Raw genomic sequence first — 18,067 nt, forward strand, 5'->3', positions numbered from 1 at the left:
ATATAAATGATAATTTATATTTGTTTTAATAAAATTATTTTTATGTAAAAAAATTAAATTTCAAGAATCAGCCCATATGATGGATATTTTCATTATTGTAATCATTATCATTAAATGGAAAATCCACTGAACTAGTTGCTAAATTAAAAATGAGCTCCTTAATAGTTAATATCATTTTACTAAGTGTTACATATGTATTTCCAGAAAAATAACATGTTGCCTTCTCAAATGGAATTAAAATATCAACCAATTGGTCTAATAAGTTCCATTCTTCATTGGATAACATAATTTTTTTAGTTTATTACTATCTTTTTTGTCCTCTCTATTTGTACTTATATAAAGATCAACTTGGAGTTGAATAATTGCATTCTTAAGGTAAAATAGTCTATCCCAGGCATAGTATGAAGAATTCTATCACGTCTGTATATCTTGTATATAACGCATTGCATTATATCCTCATACCCTAATTTACACTACACATTTTTTAACCTTTCTATCTGTTTTTGTGTTTAAAAAAATTGATTATTTGTTTTACATGCTGTCACTATCATCTGCCACCTGATAGTAAACAAAAAGGAATCGCCCTATTATCTTTTACCTTAATGAAACGTTAATATATTCTTGCTTGGTTTAGATTTTATTTCTACTTAACTTTCAAACTGTGATAGCTCTCACCACGATAATTCTTCCATGTTCTTCTTTTAAAATATGATAGTTCTCTTTATGACATTAAATTCATAAAATCCATTATATGATAATGTACATTTTGACTAACTGAACTATTATGTTCATGCATTTTATATATATCAAATAATGTACTTTTTCATTAACTTATTATTCATTTTAAATATTAATTAAAACTTAGGCGAACCATAAGTATATTTAACATATTTTTAATAATTAATATTTTATTGAGTTACTCTGAACTGTGGAATCCATATTGAATTCCACCTATATTTATACATTTTGAAATTTAATTTTTACTATCCTAAAATTATAAAAGTACCTTAAAATAACCTGTTCTTTCTTTCATCTTTCTTATTTCTTGTTTCTTTCATCTTTCTAATCTGTTTTCTTTCAATAAATATTACATCATAAAGAAATATTCTATCGTAATAATAATCTTTTTAAGAAATAATCTTGTAAAGAAATAATCTAATAATTATCAATTGTTCACAACTTATAATCTATTTTTTGTGGCTTATAATTACTCCTCCTAATTATTCCTATTGATGAACTTGATAAACTTGTTATTTTATTCCTATTGATGAACTCAATAAACTGATTGTTATATCATAATCAATTAACTTCCTAATTAATCTATCTGATTTTCATTAATAATTTAATAAACATTACATCATATAGATCATTCCTTTTCCCAAATGTTGATGCTCTCGGTTAATTATTTATCCCTATCACGTGACTATCTAATCATGTCAATTCAAAATTAATCTGTTCATGTTTAGTACTTGGTGGTTACAACGTGCAGCTAAAATTTCTACAGGTGCTAGTCCTTTTCTAATTGTTAATTGAAGTATATATGCAATATACGGAAGTCTTTTAATAGCTTCACATTACTAGTCTTTTTGGATCAAAATAGGAAATGCTGCCTTCATATTTGAACCATTATCAGTAATAATTACTGTTACACATCCACTAAGATTCCAATTTAATATAGTATATTTGCAAAGTAATTTAGCAACAGCATTAAAATGGAGCATATTTTATTTCTAATATTATATCTTTAATGTTAAAATCAGGCGTAATCTATGCAGCAGTAATACTAAAGTAACCATACTTAGCCCTACTAAACTAAAAATCTGTAATGAGAGATACAGTTATAGCAGTTTCTTTTAAATATTTTTTAAATTTTCATAATTATATTAATAGCTTTTAATTATTATTGTTTTAATTTTTTGTTCATCAGGTACTACAAATGAAGGATTAAATTGGGCCATTTTTTCTTTATATACTGGATTTGTAATGATAGCAAAAGGTTGATTGGTAAGCAACATCCACTTAAGAACAGATTCTTTTCGTTGTTTTTGATATAACTATAATACTATTTTTATATGATTTTAATGCATTGTGTTAACCATTAAAACCATGTTATCTAGGCTTATAATTTCATATCAAAATAATGTCAAAAAATTACAATGGTTTTGTAATTAGTTTGTAATAGTTTTACAATTTTTTTTAATGAATTTATAATACAATTGTAATTTATTTCAAAATACATTTATATAATTTTATAATGGATATTTGTAATAGTTTTTTAATTAATTATACAATTGTTACATTATTATATTATATATTCAGTATAATAAAATATTATAGTTAATAGATTATTTCTTATAAAAAAAACAAGTTTTAAAGTAGAATTAGTAATTTTGAAACTTGCCTTTTAATGACTATACTATTTACCACTCCAAAACATGAAACCTACAAATATTAAAGAAATAATCAGTAAACTGTTCCTTTGATTAAAAAAGTTACAGATTTTGAAGTTAAACTTCGAAACTTACCATCACTTATCTGTTAGAACTTTTGTTGAAATGCATAAATTAAGAAATCTGAATGAAACTTACGCGTCCAAAAATATCTAAAGATATTTAAAAAATCCGAAGAGCTACTTTACTAAAAATAGCCAATTTTTTGAAATATTTTTATAGACCTAGATACAATGGCTTTTAAAACAATTGTGCAATTATTTTGTAAAATTTTTAAAATATATCAAGATATATTTGAGGTATTTTTGAGATTAAAATATTAAAATAATATCAAAGTTAATTATATTATAATAATAAAATAATAACAAAAATATTAAAAAATTATTGTGAAGAATATTTGTGATTATTATGTAGTCCAAATATATTCTAATAAAATGGTACATGATTCAACATTTAAAAAAAAAAAAAATTATTGTGAGTTATTTTTATAGACTTAGATACAATATAATTACAAAATAATAACAAAAATATAATAAAAACATTTTGATGTATTAAATGTATTTTTGTAGTATTTTAAAATTATTACAAAATCATTTCAATTGGCCATTTTTAGTAAAGTAACAACCTAAAAAAAAATAAAAAAATAAACTATTAGTTACAGTCCATTAAAATAAATAAATAAATGAAATAAATAAATGAAAGAAAAAAATGAATACTAAAATTTACACGTCTGAAGACCTGGCTGAGCTTTTTTATAGTAAATTTCTTGTTTGTCAGTAAAAAATTGAAAATCCTGCAAATACTACATACCAAAGACTCAAAGATCTGGAATGGTTCTACTAGCATTATTCTGATATTCCCATTGATTCAAATTAGTATTATAAAGTAAATATCGTCTGAATTTTTGAATTTCTGAATTTTCAGGAACTAAACCTACAAAAAAAAAGAGAAACGTTCAGTTAAAATGTTTCTTAAAGAAAAAAAACAAAAAAATGGAAGTTTTATAACAAAACATACAAAACTTACCATTTTAGGACCCATATATATTCAATACCAAATATTTCTGAACTTACAAAAGAAAGGAAATACTATTAAAGTTAGCGTTTCTAATTAAATAAGATTATAAAAAAAATGCTTCATAAAACTTACCTTTTATCTTTCCTAATCAACCAAAAGACTGAAACTCTACAAAAATAATATATAAAATATTAATAAACATTTCTAATTAAATTATTAAAAACTTGAAGTTTTGCTACATCTGTTATGAAACTTACTATTTCCTATACTCCACATGTTATATGTCCTGAAGTTTACAAAAGAGAATAAATGAAATGTTAGTGATCATTTTGTTAAAGAATTAATGAAAGTAAACCTCCCCTTTACCAAGTTTTCCATGCATCACATTTGAGGACCAGAGCCTACAAAAAGAAGAAAACCAAAATGTTAGAAGTTTTGTTGAAAAAAATTATTTATAAAAATTAAAAACTCCTCTCACTGAAATTCCATGCATCCAAATACTTTAAAGAACTGATTATCTATAAAAGAAAAAATGAAATGTTAGTAGCCATTTCATTAAAATAAAAATATTTTTAAAAAAAATGTCTTACTAACGTCTGACCTGAAAGACCAAAAAAAGAAAAAGAAACAAACTTTTAGTAAGGTTCATTAAAAATAAAAAAAATTAATAAAAAAAATTATCTTACTGAAATCCTGAGCCAAAAAGCTGAAGAAACTCCCTGTTCAAAGAAATCCAGAAAACTATCCAAAAAAAAGAAAACTCGGAACGTTAATAAAATAAACATTTCATTAATAAAATATGAAAAAATACACTCTCCTGGCCTCCCCTTTCCTATCTAATTTCAATGCAATCCTGCCATCTAGAAAAAGAAAAAATGAATTTTTAAAAAATTGTTTTTAAAATAAAAAAATGAAACAAAAAAATTAATTACTTACCAAAATGTCGCATCCAGGAAAACCAGTAGAACTATCTAGAAAAAAGATCAATTTGTTTTAACAGAATGTACAGAAAGAAGGGAAAGGAAGGGAAAGAGAACAAAGGAAGGGAAAGAGAGAACAAAGGAAAGGGAGAGGGAAAGAACGAGAGAAAAGGAAATAGGGAAATGGGAAAGGATGAGAAGTGTGGGAAAGAAAGAAAAAAAGTTAAAAAAAGCTTAACTGCGGCTCGCAACCACAGTTATTTGTAATTAATTGCAAAATACATAAAAACAATTTCAACCATTACAAAATAATGTCAGTATTACAAAAGTATAATGAGAATATTATAAAAGTATTTCAAAAAAATAGCCATTTTTAGTAAAGAAAAGTGAGTTGCGATATTGAGTGGGATTCACTTTTTTATATTGATTTTATATAATAAAAGTGAGTTGCGATAATGGGATTCACTTTTTTATATTGATTTTATATAATAAAAGTGAGTTGCGATATTGGGATTCACTTTTTTATATTGATTTTATATAATAAAAGTGAATCGCGGTATCAGAATTCACTTTTTTATATTAATTCTATATATAAAAAGTGAATCGCGGTATCAGAATTCACTTTTTATATTAATTCTATATATAAAAAGTGAATTGCGGCATCAGAATTCACTTTTTTATATTAATTCTATATATAAAAAGTGAATTGCGGTATCGGAATTCACTTTTATTATATAAAATCAATATAAAAAGTGAATCCCAATATCGCAACTCACTTTTATTATATAAAATCAATATAAAAAAAGTTAGTTGCGGTATTGCGATTCACCTTTTTATATGATTTTAATATAAAAAGTGAATCGCAATATTTCGAAAAAAAATGGTTTGCACCATTTTTTTTTTGATAATTTAATAAAAATCCTGAAAATTTTCAGGTTTCAGTTCAGGTCAGGTCAAACAGATAATCTGATATAACCTGACCTGACCTGACCTGAAAAAAAATTTCAGGTCAGGTTTATCAATTAACCTGGCCTGACCTGACCAATTCGAAACTCTAGCATTTTACATATAAATACGACTGTTTCACAATTAATGTTATACTAGTATTCTTAACATTGGTATACTCATACTATTAAATTTTATAATTTAAAATATATTAGAAGGAATAGAAGGAATGTGAAAAGTTTTACCATCTCTGATACTAATGTGGCTTTAATATGACTTTGCCATGACTTTGCCAAGTTTTTTTTTTCTTATGACACAGCCTTCTGTAACAAAGCATTTTACAACTGTTTCACAATTAATGTTGTACTAGCATTCTTAACATCAGTGTACTCATACTATTAAATTTAAAAATTTAAAATATATTAGAAGAAATAGAAGGAATGTAAAAAATTTTACCATCTCTAATACTAATGTGGCTTTAATATGACTTTGCCATAACTTTGCCAAGTTTTTTTTTCTTATGACACAGCCTTCTGTAACAAAGCATTTACATATAAATATAACTGTTTCACAATTAATGTTGTACTAGTATTCTTAATATTGTTGTACTCATACTGCTAAAATTTAAAATATATTAAAAAGATTAGAAGGGATGTGAAAAGTTTTACCATCTTTGATGCTAATGTGACTTTAATATGGCTTTGCCATGACTTTGCCAAGTTTTTTTTCTTATGACACAGCCTTCTATAACAAAGCATTTTACATATAAATACAACTGTTTCACAATTAATGTTGTAATAGCATTCTTAATATTGGTGTACTCATACTATTTTTTAAAATTTAAAATATATTAGAAGGAATAGAAGGAATGTGAAAAGTTTTACCATCTTTGACGCTAATGTGACTTTAATATGGCTTTGCCATGACTTTGCCAAGTTTTTTTTCTTATGACACAGCCTTCTATAACAAAGCATTTTACATATAAATACAACTGTTTCACAATTAATGTTGTAATAGCATTCTTAATAATATTGGTGTACTCATACTATTTTTTAAAATTTTAAATATATTAGAAGGAATAGAAGGAATGTGAAAAGTTTTACCATCTGATGCTAATGTGGCTTTAATGTGACTTTGCCATGACTTTGCCAAGTTTTTCACAGCCTTCTGTAACAAGCATTTTAAAGGGTAAATAAACAAATTTAAAGGGATAAATTTAAAGGGTAAATAAACAAATTTAAAGGAATAAATTTAAAGGAATAAATAAACAAATTTAAAGGGTGAATAAACAAAGCATTTTAAAAGATAGATAAAGAATTTCTTTTAAATGCAATGTCAACATGGACTTTGTTTTTTATTACATATAACTGTTTTACAACTTATTTCTCTTTCCTTATTTTTCCCTTCCTTTAATGTTTTATAACTTAGACAAAAAGTTACAAAATTACTGGAAAAATCAAAATTGCCAACTAATATAATATGACTATATTACAAATAGTTAAAAGATAGTTAAAAGTTTAGTATCCCACTGCATTTTTATATGAATGAAACAGCTTATAATAAATATAGAAATTTTATTAAAAAAAATATTTTAATACATATAGGACTGACCCAATTCGCGTTATTTTTTTCTTTTTTTTTGAAAAAAATGGACAAGAAAAAGAAAGTAGACACAACAGACATAAATTTATTAATACAAGAGATTAAAGAAATACATAATATTTCTTTAAACACTTTCAACAACTTAAATAATACAACATATAGTACTATAAACCGCATTTATTTACTGTACAAGGTCAACATTGTTCAATGGTGATTCCATGATAGTGATAGATGACTGGAAAGTTATAGCACTAGGGGTTTTTCATTTCATTATTAAAATTAGAAAATAAATTATATTATTGAATATCAGCAGTTCTGATAGTATTTACAATATTAACAATACTAATTATACCAACACAGTTTATTCCACTAAAGATCCACATATTATTAATGTTGATATGGAGAACATAACTTCTATTGACTAATACATAAAGATTAATACACCTTGAATGTTACTCATAATAAGTGGCAACAGTCAAAAACAATTTTATCTACATTGCTCAAATTGTATAATGTTTGAAATATTTAAAAAAGATTAGATAAATTGAGGATTTTCGTCTTGCAAAATAATTTATCATATCATTACACATAATAACACAATTATATTTATAATAATACTTTAGACTTTTAATTTAGTATGCAAGTTATTCAACAAATTATTATAATAATTTGCTAAATAGTTAGATATCTATACAGGATACATTAGCAACTATCACAGTTATTATAGTTGTTATTACATATATAGATATATTATATATTATTAAAAATCAAATAAGTTTTCTACAACAACTGCATTTAGTATAGTTCTCTAAAATATATTATAGGATAATACTACATTGAGCTTTTGGAATAGTTGGATTGAATAAGCTATTTTGAAAAACACTAAATATTATATATTTATAGACTTCAATACAACAATTAACAATGTATTGACTATAGTAAATTTATATAAATGGGCAAATTCTACCACAATATTAAATAATCAGGGCTAAACTTGGTAGTTATAGTCAGATATAAAGCAATTCTAAAACAGAGATCATGGAGCAGATAAAAACAAGCAGCCAATATACTAGTAGTAAATTGAGATTGGAATTTGGAGACTACCACTCTATAGTTTGCTCAATTTCCTTGATGTCCTACAAGGCTACACTATGAGATAGTTGGATTGAATAAGCTATCTATAATATAGTCACTAGATATTATATTGACTATAGTAAATTTATATAGATGTGGCAAATTCTGCCACAATATTAAATAATCAAGACTGCTTGTTTTTTATTTTGTAAATTAAACTTGGCAGTTATGGTCAGATATAAAATAGAGATCATGGGCAGATGAAACAGTTCAGATGAATATATATGGATGTACTTTTTTCAACAAAATATACTTTAAGCTATTGATTAATCATTCGTGTGTAATTGATATTTGTAGATATTAAATAAGTCCAAGATCATTCACTATGGATTATTTTATTTCTAATCAAAAATTGAAATAGCTGGTAAATTGAGATTGGGTTTTGGAGACTACTACTCGAAAGCTCACTCAATATCCTTCAGTTGATGTCCTACAAAACTATACTTATACATATATATAATGTATCATTCCTAAGAGGAGGTGCAGATATCCCTACAATACCTTCTCTGGTCTACCAAACCACTAAAAAATTAAATAATATAGCAGTTAAATCATGTACTGCAACTTATAATGCCAAAGGATATGTATGTATTATGGCATTAAATAATACAGTTAGGAATAAGAAGAAGAATAAATCACAGACTAGGCAGTTATAGCAGATATAGAAGCTTTCAAAAATAGAGATATTAATTAATAATTGAAATAGTGGTAAATTGAGATTGGGTTTTGGAGACTACTACTCAAAAGCTCACTCAATACCTCCGATATTCGACAAAATGAAATCTTTATAAGTAGAAATTGGTGAGAAACGGCCATTATTATTGGAGTATGCCAATTCATTGTCCCATTATCAGAATCATTACCAAATTTGCTGATAAATCAATAAAATCAGCAATTTCTAAATTACTATTATTTATTACCACAAGAATATAGTTTTATCATCCAGTATATAATTCTCAAAATTAAAATTATTATTAATACATTCTTTGAATTTAAATTAAGTATTATTAAGTATTTATATTATTATTTGAATATTATTTATCAATAGAGTATATAAAAATTAATGGTAAAAATCATGAATACAAAAAACTGTAATTAAAAATGTACATTACACATTGTAATATCTAGTCATTTAACACATTGTATATATTTAAAATATTAATGCTTCAATAAATTTGAATAAATTTGAAAAATATATGTAAAAATACTTGTAAAAATACTAGGGAAACGGTAAATTAAACCGTTATGTAGTCCGGAGCTTATCAGTATATAGGTAGATAACCACATGCTCAATTAACCGATCGAGATAATTTCGTGTAATATAAGAACCAATTAAACGTCGACTCAAAGAACAAGCGGACGGATATTTTGTACCACCACGGCTAGAACATATAGAGTCCTTCGCTACGCTCCGGACTAAAAAATATTGATATGGATTTGATATGGATTTGAGATATGGGATTTAGGTGAGTGGGATTGGGATTTTATCTCCGTCAATCACGCTTTTTGTGAAGTTAGATTAACATCTAATCTCAATTATAATCTCAATCATGCATTTTCACTATAATTTAGACTATATTATAATATCACAAAATATTTTATAATAAAGTGCTTATGATCCTTAATAAAACATAATATAGTTTATTATCATATGCATAAGAAATAAAATGAGCAAATTAAATAAAATTATTCAAGATAAAGTTTACAATACAGCCAATAAGTTCATTTATGGGCTTTATTTCGTCTGTATTAATCAATCAAATTTAATTTACTCGTTAGTGCTATGTTAAATTTAAGTATGTAATGAAAATCAGCCAATATTATAAGAGAACATCATTGACTGAGTTCGTAAAAATTAAATTTCAAGGGTTGAATGGGTGCATAATAAAATAATTTTCTTTAATTCAAATACAAATATTTGATCAATAAATTTAATATCTGTTACTAATATAAAATATAGTAGACACGTGATGTATTTTATGAGTCTGCCAAATTTCTTATACTTGTGGGAATACCGTCAGATATTGCAGTACAATTGAGATTTTTATAAGGTAAATAGTAGATTGTATATAGATTAATTTGGATCATATTATTAAACAATTAGTTTGATAATTCAATTAACCGAAAATAAACATCTCAAAACTAATGTATGTACTATAACATCTTCAAAGAAAATCATATTTAAAAGCCAAAATTTATCTAACCTTAATTGAGTTTTCATAAAGATTCTTCGCATTATATTCGCATTATAGAATTTTAATTTACACTATAGAAAAAATATTTCTACTAAAATATTATGCCAAATTGGCAATTCAAGCTGTTATAATTTTAATAATTTGTAATAGAATTTAAAACTCGCTATGCTAATATAGATTTCCAGCAATTTTATGCTGAAAAATTCAATAGTACTATGAGCATGAATTACTTTTATTATTTATGTTCTCTCCATATCAATATCATATCTAAATAGCGTAAAGTTTTCTTAAACTGAAGAACAAAATAAAAACATTTCTGTATGTTGTAAATATATAGTGTAATATGAAATTTTTATACATTTTAAGTAATATTCACTAATTGCGAATTTTACTGTCTCTTCCCGCTGCGCAACAAAAATATTTGGCTGAGAATTGACATTTTTACAATTGTAAAGTTAATATTAATTTATCCTTTATTGAGAATAAAATTATTAAAAAAAACACATATATACAGTATAAACAAGTTGTTAATTTTTTTATAATTTAAACTTGTATTTGCATTTTTTATTGTTCGTAATTAGCTTTTCGTAACTTTCTATTCTTTAAACAATTATCGCAAAAGCATTGTATATGGTTATATGTCCGACCTAACTCGTTTCTTTCGTGCATTATCATCAATATCATTCAATCATTTTTCTTCAGTTACCAGTCATTTTCCGGGAATGGATCCATTTTTACAGAGTTTTACAGAAATAACGGACAAAATTTTTTATAGAGTTGGTTATTAAGAATTATATTTTCTTATCTCAGGCTCAACCCCATTCTGATAAAAAGGCAAAACCAAGACATACGATATTTAAAGATAATATTACATTCTGATTGATCATAATTGTTTTTTAATTTCTTTAAAAAATTGATTACAGATGCTTATTATTTCTGGTTTAGAAATTTGGTAATAAAAATTTAATAATTAAGTGTAGATTGAATTCACTTAAAATTCTAAAATTCTCAAATATTATCAAGATTAATGTAAAAAAAAAGAAGAAAATTAAAAATTTATTTTTTTGCAGTTTAAAGTAATTTATGATAAAAAAAAAATGAATTTTAATTCTGAAAATTGTAATATTGGTTCAGGTATATATGATTATGTAGTTTTATGAGCTCATTATTAAAAATAATATAAAATTAAATCTTCTATCAATAAAAAAAAGAGCTGGTTCGACAGCTTTCAGATAAAAAAAAAAATCACGTGACAAGTAATGATCATCACACCAATTTAATCATTCCCGGTTTCCCGGTACGCATTTTCACATTTTGTTTCAAAAAAAAGAAAATAATTTATATTTATTTGTAAAAAAGAATGGATATTAAATGTTGTGTAATGAAAAGAATGAAAGTAGTGTAACTCAAGTTAATATATATTTCAATATGTTTGTGATATAGAGTTTTGTGTTGCAGCCTGCAGGCTTCAGAAGGCTGTGCTGTGTACATGTGGCTTTTCATTATAATAACAAAACAAAAGCCAAAGATTAAAAAAATTCCGCAATGGCGAGCATTAGTGATTATTAGCATTACGCCATTACTTAATATAGATATAATTCTACCCAAAACTGCAGAATTTTTTCTCGTGTCTTACTGGGCTTATTTGCTATTACAATTCTCGGCTTGGTTATAAATAAAAACAAGCCACACGCATGTAGGACATAACACAGCTTTCAACAGTCTGTATCAATATTTGTAATACCATATTATAATTATTATATGAACTTGATTGTAATCAAGATTTTGCAGCAAAGAGTTTAGACATATTGAATGAAATTTGTTTTCTATCTTTCTTTCAAATCAAATCATTCTTGATTTAAGGACCGTTTTATATACATGATACAGTCAGTTAGACCTAAGTAAAGATGGGAAGCGATATATTTCAGTAGTTACTATAACAGAAAAAACAGCGCGAGCGATAGCTATAGAAAAATTTTATAAATTAGATTTATACTTTTATTTTAAAATGTATCTGTTAAATAGATTCAATTTTACTATATATACTATATATTTCAACCAATGCTCATCTTATAACCATTGGTGCTCTTTTATTTATTTATTTATTTTTTTTAACACCATTATGTAAAATTCATCATTTAAAGTAAAATTACTATACTATTTTCAGTTAAGATTGTAAACATTGTGCCGAACAATGTTAACAATGGTTTAAAATATATTTGGACAAGTCTGTGACAAATTTTATCAAAAATTTGAGATCTACAATCTAAACTTTGACAATTAAAGAATCTAATACTTTTAAAAATATCAATATAAGAAAATTCTTTTAAAGAATAGCATTATATGTTATGTAATTGATTTTATTACTCAGTGTAGATATCATAATTTCTGTAAAATTATTTATTACTAGCCGAATAATAAAATCTTATGAACTATATGAGAATCATAGTCCTATCAATATTCATTGCAATATTATTGGCCTTTCTTATAACAACAAAATAAATAAATTATAAATTTTCTACCATCGTCAACTTGTTACTAATAACTTGTCCACTTTGTGAAAGAATAGTCAAATTTTTATTAATCAAATAATCCAACTCTTTTACTACAGTACTTTCAGATCCTTTCCTTGCCATGATACTCTAAAACTCTTGAACAAATTCTATTAATACTTTAAGGCTGCCAATCTTTTCAATTTTAACTCGTCGAAATAATCAATTGCAGCAAGTTGCATTGGCGGTTGAATGCAACTCTTCGGTTACAAATTCTTATATTTCACTCATAGATGGTTGTCGATTATTATCGTAATTGATCAAAAAAAGTTCATTTAACGAATTCTTCTATTATATAAATTAATTTAATTCATAGAACCTATTAACAAATATAAAATGTTACATATATTTATTAACACACCCTTTTCTTTGATTTTTAAAATTTCTAACAAGTAATGAATAACTTCGTTAAATTTGTTTCTATTGTCAATGAATGATTTGCGCATTTGTTTGAGGATTCCTTGGTGTATACATGATCTCCAGCTATCATTGCGATAAGTTCATCACAACTGAAACTTAATAGTTTTCAACTGATAAGTTCCGAAATTAATCTTAAACGTTACAGAATTTCATGACACTTTTGAGTATCAAATTATAAATGTATCAACAATCTTTACAGAAACATCACCACGGATCTACTCATTCTACTCATTCTAGTTCCAAACCTTTATTTGATTGTTGTAAAAATATAACGTAAAAAAAAATAAAATTTTTTAAACAATCTTATATCTAAATAGATTTGCATTTAAAGAATTGAAAATGAAAGATTATTCCAGTATGCTAAGTACTTTTTATCATAATCTAAATCTATCTATATTTAAATATATGTCGTGAAAATTTTTTATCGCAGTACTATAATCAATTCATTTATTTTTCGACGCAGTGTGTTTTTCAAGTAATTATTTTTTTCGTTTTAAATTAAATTTCACTTGAATTTCTTGAATTTTTATTCTGCTGTGATCAAGTAGGCAGCTTAGCGTTAGCGACGTGATTTCATAATTTGGGCCAAAACTATGTCTCCGAATTTCCTTTTTCGGTTTGCAACAGGACGTAATAAAGATGTCTGTAAATTTGTTCTTGGCTTGTAAAAAAAACTTACCTTACGAAAAGAACAGTAGGATCGTCGAATGCAAATTGAATGCAACTTATTATGGATAGTAAAATTTGATAAAAGTAATAAATTAATAAGAATCAAATAAAAAAGCAAATATGTTATGCATTTTAATAATTTAAATAAAACTAAATTTAAATGCATAAACATGTGTGAAGTATGACAATCTCATGATTTACAAAATTTACAATGAAATATTGTACAAAAAAAGTAATAAGTACGTTGGTTTACTTTCCCAAACGACTATTTATTAATAATTCAAGTGAAAATGTTACTTTATCGGAAATTCAAATGCATATCGGCGTTTCAGAATTGGGAAATATTCCGTTTTTTATTTTCATATATATATATACACACATATTTCCTTTTTATTAAAATAAAAAAATCAAACTAAATTAAGGATGGTATCTTTTTCAAAGAAAATAATCTAATATGAACAAATTGAGATATATCTTCTTAAAAAAAAAACAGGTGAGGGGATTGATACTTTTTTAAAATAAAAAAAATTTTTTTGGAGATTTAATTTATATTATTACGAAATTTTGAAATTTGTTTTTTTTCTTTTACTTTTACTAACGTAAAGCTTTGAGTGATCGGCCAGAATTATGTGTGGCGTAGTGCGTGTTACGTCATCAAGTAATGTAGTATAGAAAAACAGGTTCATTGGTCGATCCGAAGAAAGCGTCTAAAAGATTTCTATTCAAAATTCTAGCTAGATTAATCAATCTACTTGGGTGGCTATGTTGCGAATATTGATCGGCCGTGTAACCACAAAATTTGATAAGTTATGTAACTTAATTTATATTAGCATTTATAAACTTTTTCTAATTTCTGCGAAAATACTTTCTAACAAGACTGACTTACTTGTGATTTTATAAATTATTTAGAGGAAAAAACAAGACTTTTTTCAGGTTTTTTATAAAATTTTCGTGCATTAGATTATAAATATCAAAAAAAAAAAAAAAAATTACTAATTCTTTCTTTTTTGATAACGTACAAATTTTTTTTTTATTTTTTTTATCAAATTAAATTTTTAAAAGCAATGGTTTGGAGTCAACAAGAAATCCATACTTTAATTAAACTAAGACAAAACACAAATCAAGTAAATATTTTTTATTCTAATTTACTAATAAATAATAATAGAATAATAATAATGAACAAATATAATTATTATTTTTATATAGTTATACTGGAATATACTTGAACGTTTGAGACGTGCATATTGGAATAATATTGCAAACCGACTGAATAATATTTGTAATTCTAATTACGTGGGAAACCAATGTAAACGTAAATTTAATAATTTAGTTACTGTATATAAAGTAAGTTTATATATAAAACATTTAATTATTATATTATCGAATTATTATTAATGATAGATTTTTAATATTTCAGAATATAGACCGTTATGAAGCTAATGATCAAAGGAGAAAGAGAATTCAAGCATATAGAATATTTTTTAATGAACTTAAAACACGTTTCTGGGAAGGACCTCGTAAGAATGTAGAATTTTTTATTGAATAATAAATATATATAGTATTTTAATATCGTATTATTACTTTAGCTGATCAACATGATGTTGCAATGGATACGCCCACCATTACACAAAGAAGAAGAAACGTAAGAGCACGAAGTAAGTAAATTTTCTTAAAAAAAAAAAAAATTAATAATAATATTTATTTCTTAAAAATAATTAAATTTTTTTCTTTTTTATTAGGAAGAAGAAAAGAAAGAAGAGGAAACAGTGAAAATAATAGATAGTAATATGTCTATAAATCAAAGTATGGCGCTGTTTTTTTTTTAGAATTTTTAATTGTTTATATATAATATTGTATATTTGGCACTAAATTTTCTGATAATAAACAGGATATTTTTTAATTCTTATTATACCACATATGAAATAAATCATAAATATATATCATAGATCCAGAAATATATATATATATAAGGGTAAAGTGGCGAAAAATTTTTTAATTATGAGCTGTACGCAGTACGCATAATTGATACTTGGATATTGAAAATCCTGCAAAAATATGCAAATAAAATTTCAGACATTAAGTTATAAATTATTTTATCATGACTTCTATATTATTTATAAAACCAAATACTAATGTGAAAAAAATAGAATTTATTCTAATTTACCATTTTTTTTTCAATAATATTTTTCTAAAATTTCACTTTTTAACCCTTAGAAATTTCTTTCGGTTAACGTATAATAAATATATTATATATATATATATATATAATTTTTTACATATAAAAATTTTGATAAAAAAATGATGACCTAACTATGGATGAAAAATTCTTAAATTGTACGCAAATCAAAACTTTACTCCGTCTAATTCCAATATGATGGCGTCATGGCGACACAATCCGACGCATCTGTTTACCCTACCCCTGTAATTATATTTCTGGGTATCATTTAATTCTTCCTTATGGTTAAGTGATATACAATACTACTGACGATATTCCTTCGAAATTTATTTTACATAAAATTAAAAATAAAAATAAAATAAATTCCTTCAAAATTTATAGTTTCTACCATCCAATATATTAATCTAACAAGTGAATATGAATAGACCTTTTTTTCTAAAAAAAAAATAACCTTTATTAATAATATTAGACGTTGCTAGAACATCCGTTAAATAAAGTATTATGAATAAACCTTTAATTGCATATAAAGTATATAAAGTATAAAGTTTTAATTATATTATTTATTTCAAATTAGAATTTAATGTTATAATTTGTAGATGTACAATTTTAATTACAAGTACTATTTATTTTTTTAATTGTATATAAAGTATAAAGTTTTAATTATATTATTTACTTCACCTCACCAGGAGTATATGTTATGCTTTCATTTTCCTAATATGATTCGGGGGATTTGCGGATTAACGATTATTGGAGCAGCGATTATTTTATATTTCCACCATAATGATAAAGGTGATCAACATCTTTAAATTGAACATCGGATCAACTGAATCTCATAATCCTTAACATTCATATGAAGTATGATCCGATGAAAATGAAATTGATTTCGTTGCAGTACTGTGGTGTACATTTTTAATAACAAGTACTATTTATTTTTTTAATTGCATATAAAGTATAAAGTTTTAATTATATTACTATTTATTTCAAAATATCATATGTGCTATTCTATTTACGTATATGTTAGGCCTGATGCCTTCATTCTCCGAATATGATTCGGGGAAAGGATTTCCACCATAATCTTAGATGGGACTAAGCCACTAAGGGAGAATGTTCAATAGACAAAGGTGATCAACACCTTTAAATTGAACATCGGATTATTCATATGAAGTAAGATCACATTCATATGAAGTATGATCCGATGAAAATGAGACAGATTCCATTGCGTTTGCCCTTCGAGCCGGGAATGATAATGTTGAGTAGGAATTGTCTTCCCATGAAATGGATTTTCCCATAAAATGAGACAGATTCCATTGCGGTTGCCCTTCGAGTCGAGCATGATAATGTTGAGTAGGAATTGTCTTCCCATGAAATGGATTTTCCCATAAAAATGGAAGACGAATTATATTCCATTTATTCGTCTCAGTCAAAGCCAATCTGAAGGCGCTGCACATATCGTACAATGACAGCCAAATCACTTTGGGAATTGCTCCAGAGATTCCGTAACAAATGGACGAAGGAAAAGGGAAAAGATGAAAATGAAAGGGAAAGAGGAAAGCAAAGGGGAAAGGGGAAAGAGAAGGGAAAAGGGGGAAAGCGAAGGAAAAGGAGAAGCGAAGGGGAAAGGGGAAAACGAAGGGGAAAGGGGAAAACGAAGAGGAAAGACGAAAAAAGCGAAAGGGAAAGGGGAAAACGAAGGGGAAAGAGGAAAATGAAAGGGAAAAGGGGAAGCGAAAAGGAAAGGGAAAACAAAAAAGCGAAAGATAGTCGGGTACTGAACTCTCTGCAACGGACAATGTCAGGTCGAACCCCGAAGCGTTGTATATTTATCGGTGTATAAGAAAATAACAAAATTTTGTTTTAATAATTCTTTGTTATTAAGAACATAAATTTTTGATACGTAAATAATTATAGTATTTAGTAAATATAAGAATTTGACGAAAAAAGTTTGTAGAAGTAATAAAAAAATTTTTTTTTTATATTAATAAAAATT

General features: G+C 25.4%; 2 protein-coding genes across 2 annotated transcripts; both read right to left on the minus strand.

The window, feature by feature from the left end:
- Nucleotides 1–3,370: 3,370 nt before the first annotated feature.
- Nucleotides 3,371–4,416, minus strand: OCT59_001507 (uncharacterized protein; the record flags this gene model as incomplete). Its single annotated transcript, XM_066139632.1, has 9 exons — nt 3,371–3,383; nt 3,477–3,518; nt 3,600–3,627; nt 3,834–3,868; nt 3,946–3,985; nt 4,062–4,068; nt 4,154–4,208; nt 4,279–4,327; nt 4,404–4,416. The coding sequence occupies 9 exons, from the start codon at nt 4,414–4,416 to the stop codon at nt 3,371–3,373; spliced, it is 282 nt and encodes a 93-aa protein (XP_065989023.1).
- A 12,616-nt stretch (nt 4,417–17,032) lies between these two features.
- Nucleotides 17,033–17,528, minus strand: OCT59_001508 (uncharacterized protein; the record flags this gene model as incomplete). The annotated part of the gene is made up of 1 exon (XM_066139633.1): nt 17,033–17,528. The coding sequence occupies one exon, from the start codon at nt 17,526–17,528 to the stop codon at nt 17,232–17,234; it is 297 nt and encodes a 98-aa protein (XP_065989024.1). The 3' UTR covers nt 17,033–17,231.
- Between the last annotated feature and the right edge of the window lie 539 nt (nt 17,529–18,067).

This window comes from Rhizophagus irregularis, chromosome 1, assembly GCF_026210795.1.
Source record: "Rhizophagus irregularis chromosome 1, complete sequence".
NCBI lineage: Eukaryota > Fungi > Glomeromycota > Glomeromycetes > Glomerales > Glomeraceae > Rhizophagus > Rhizophagus irregularis.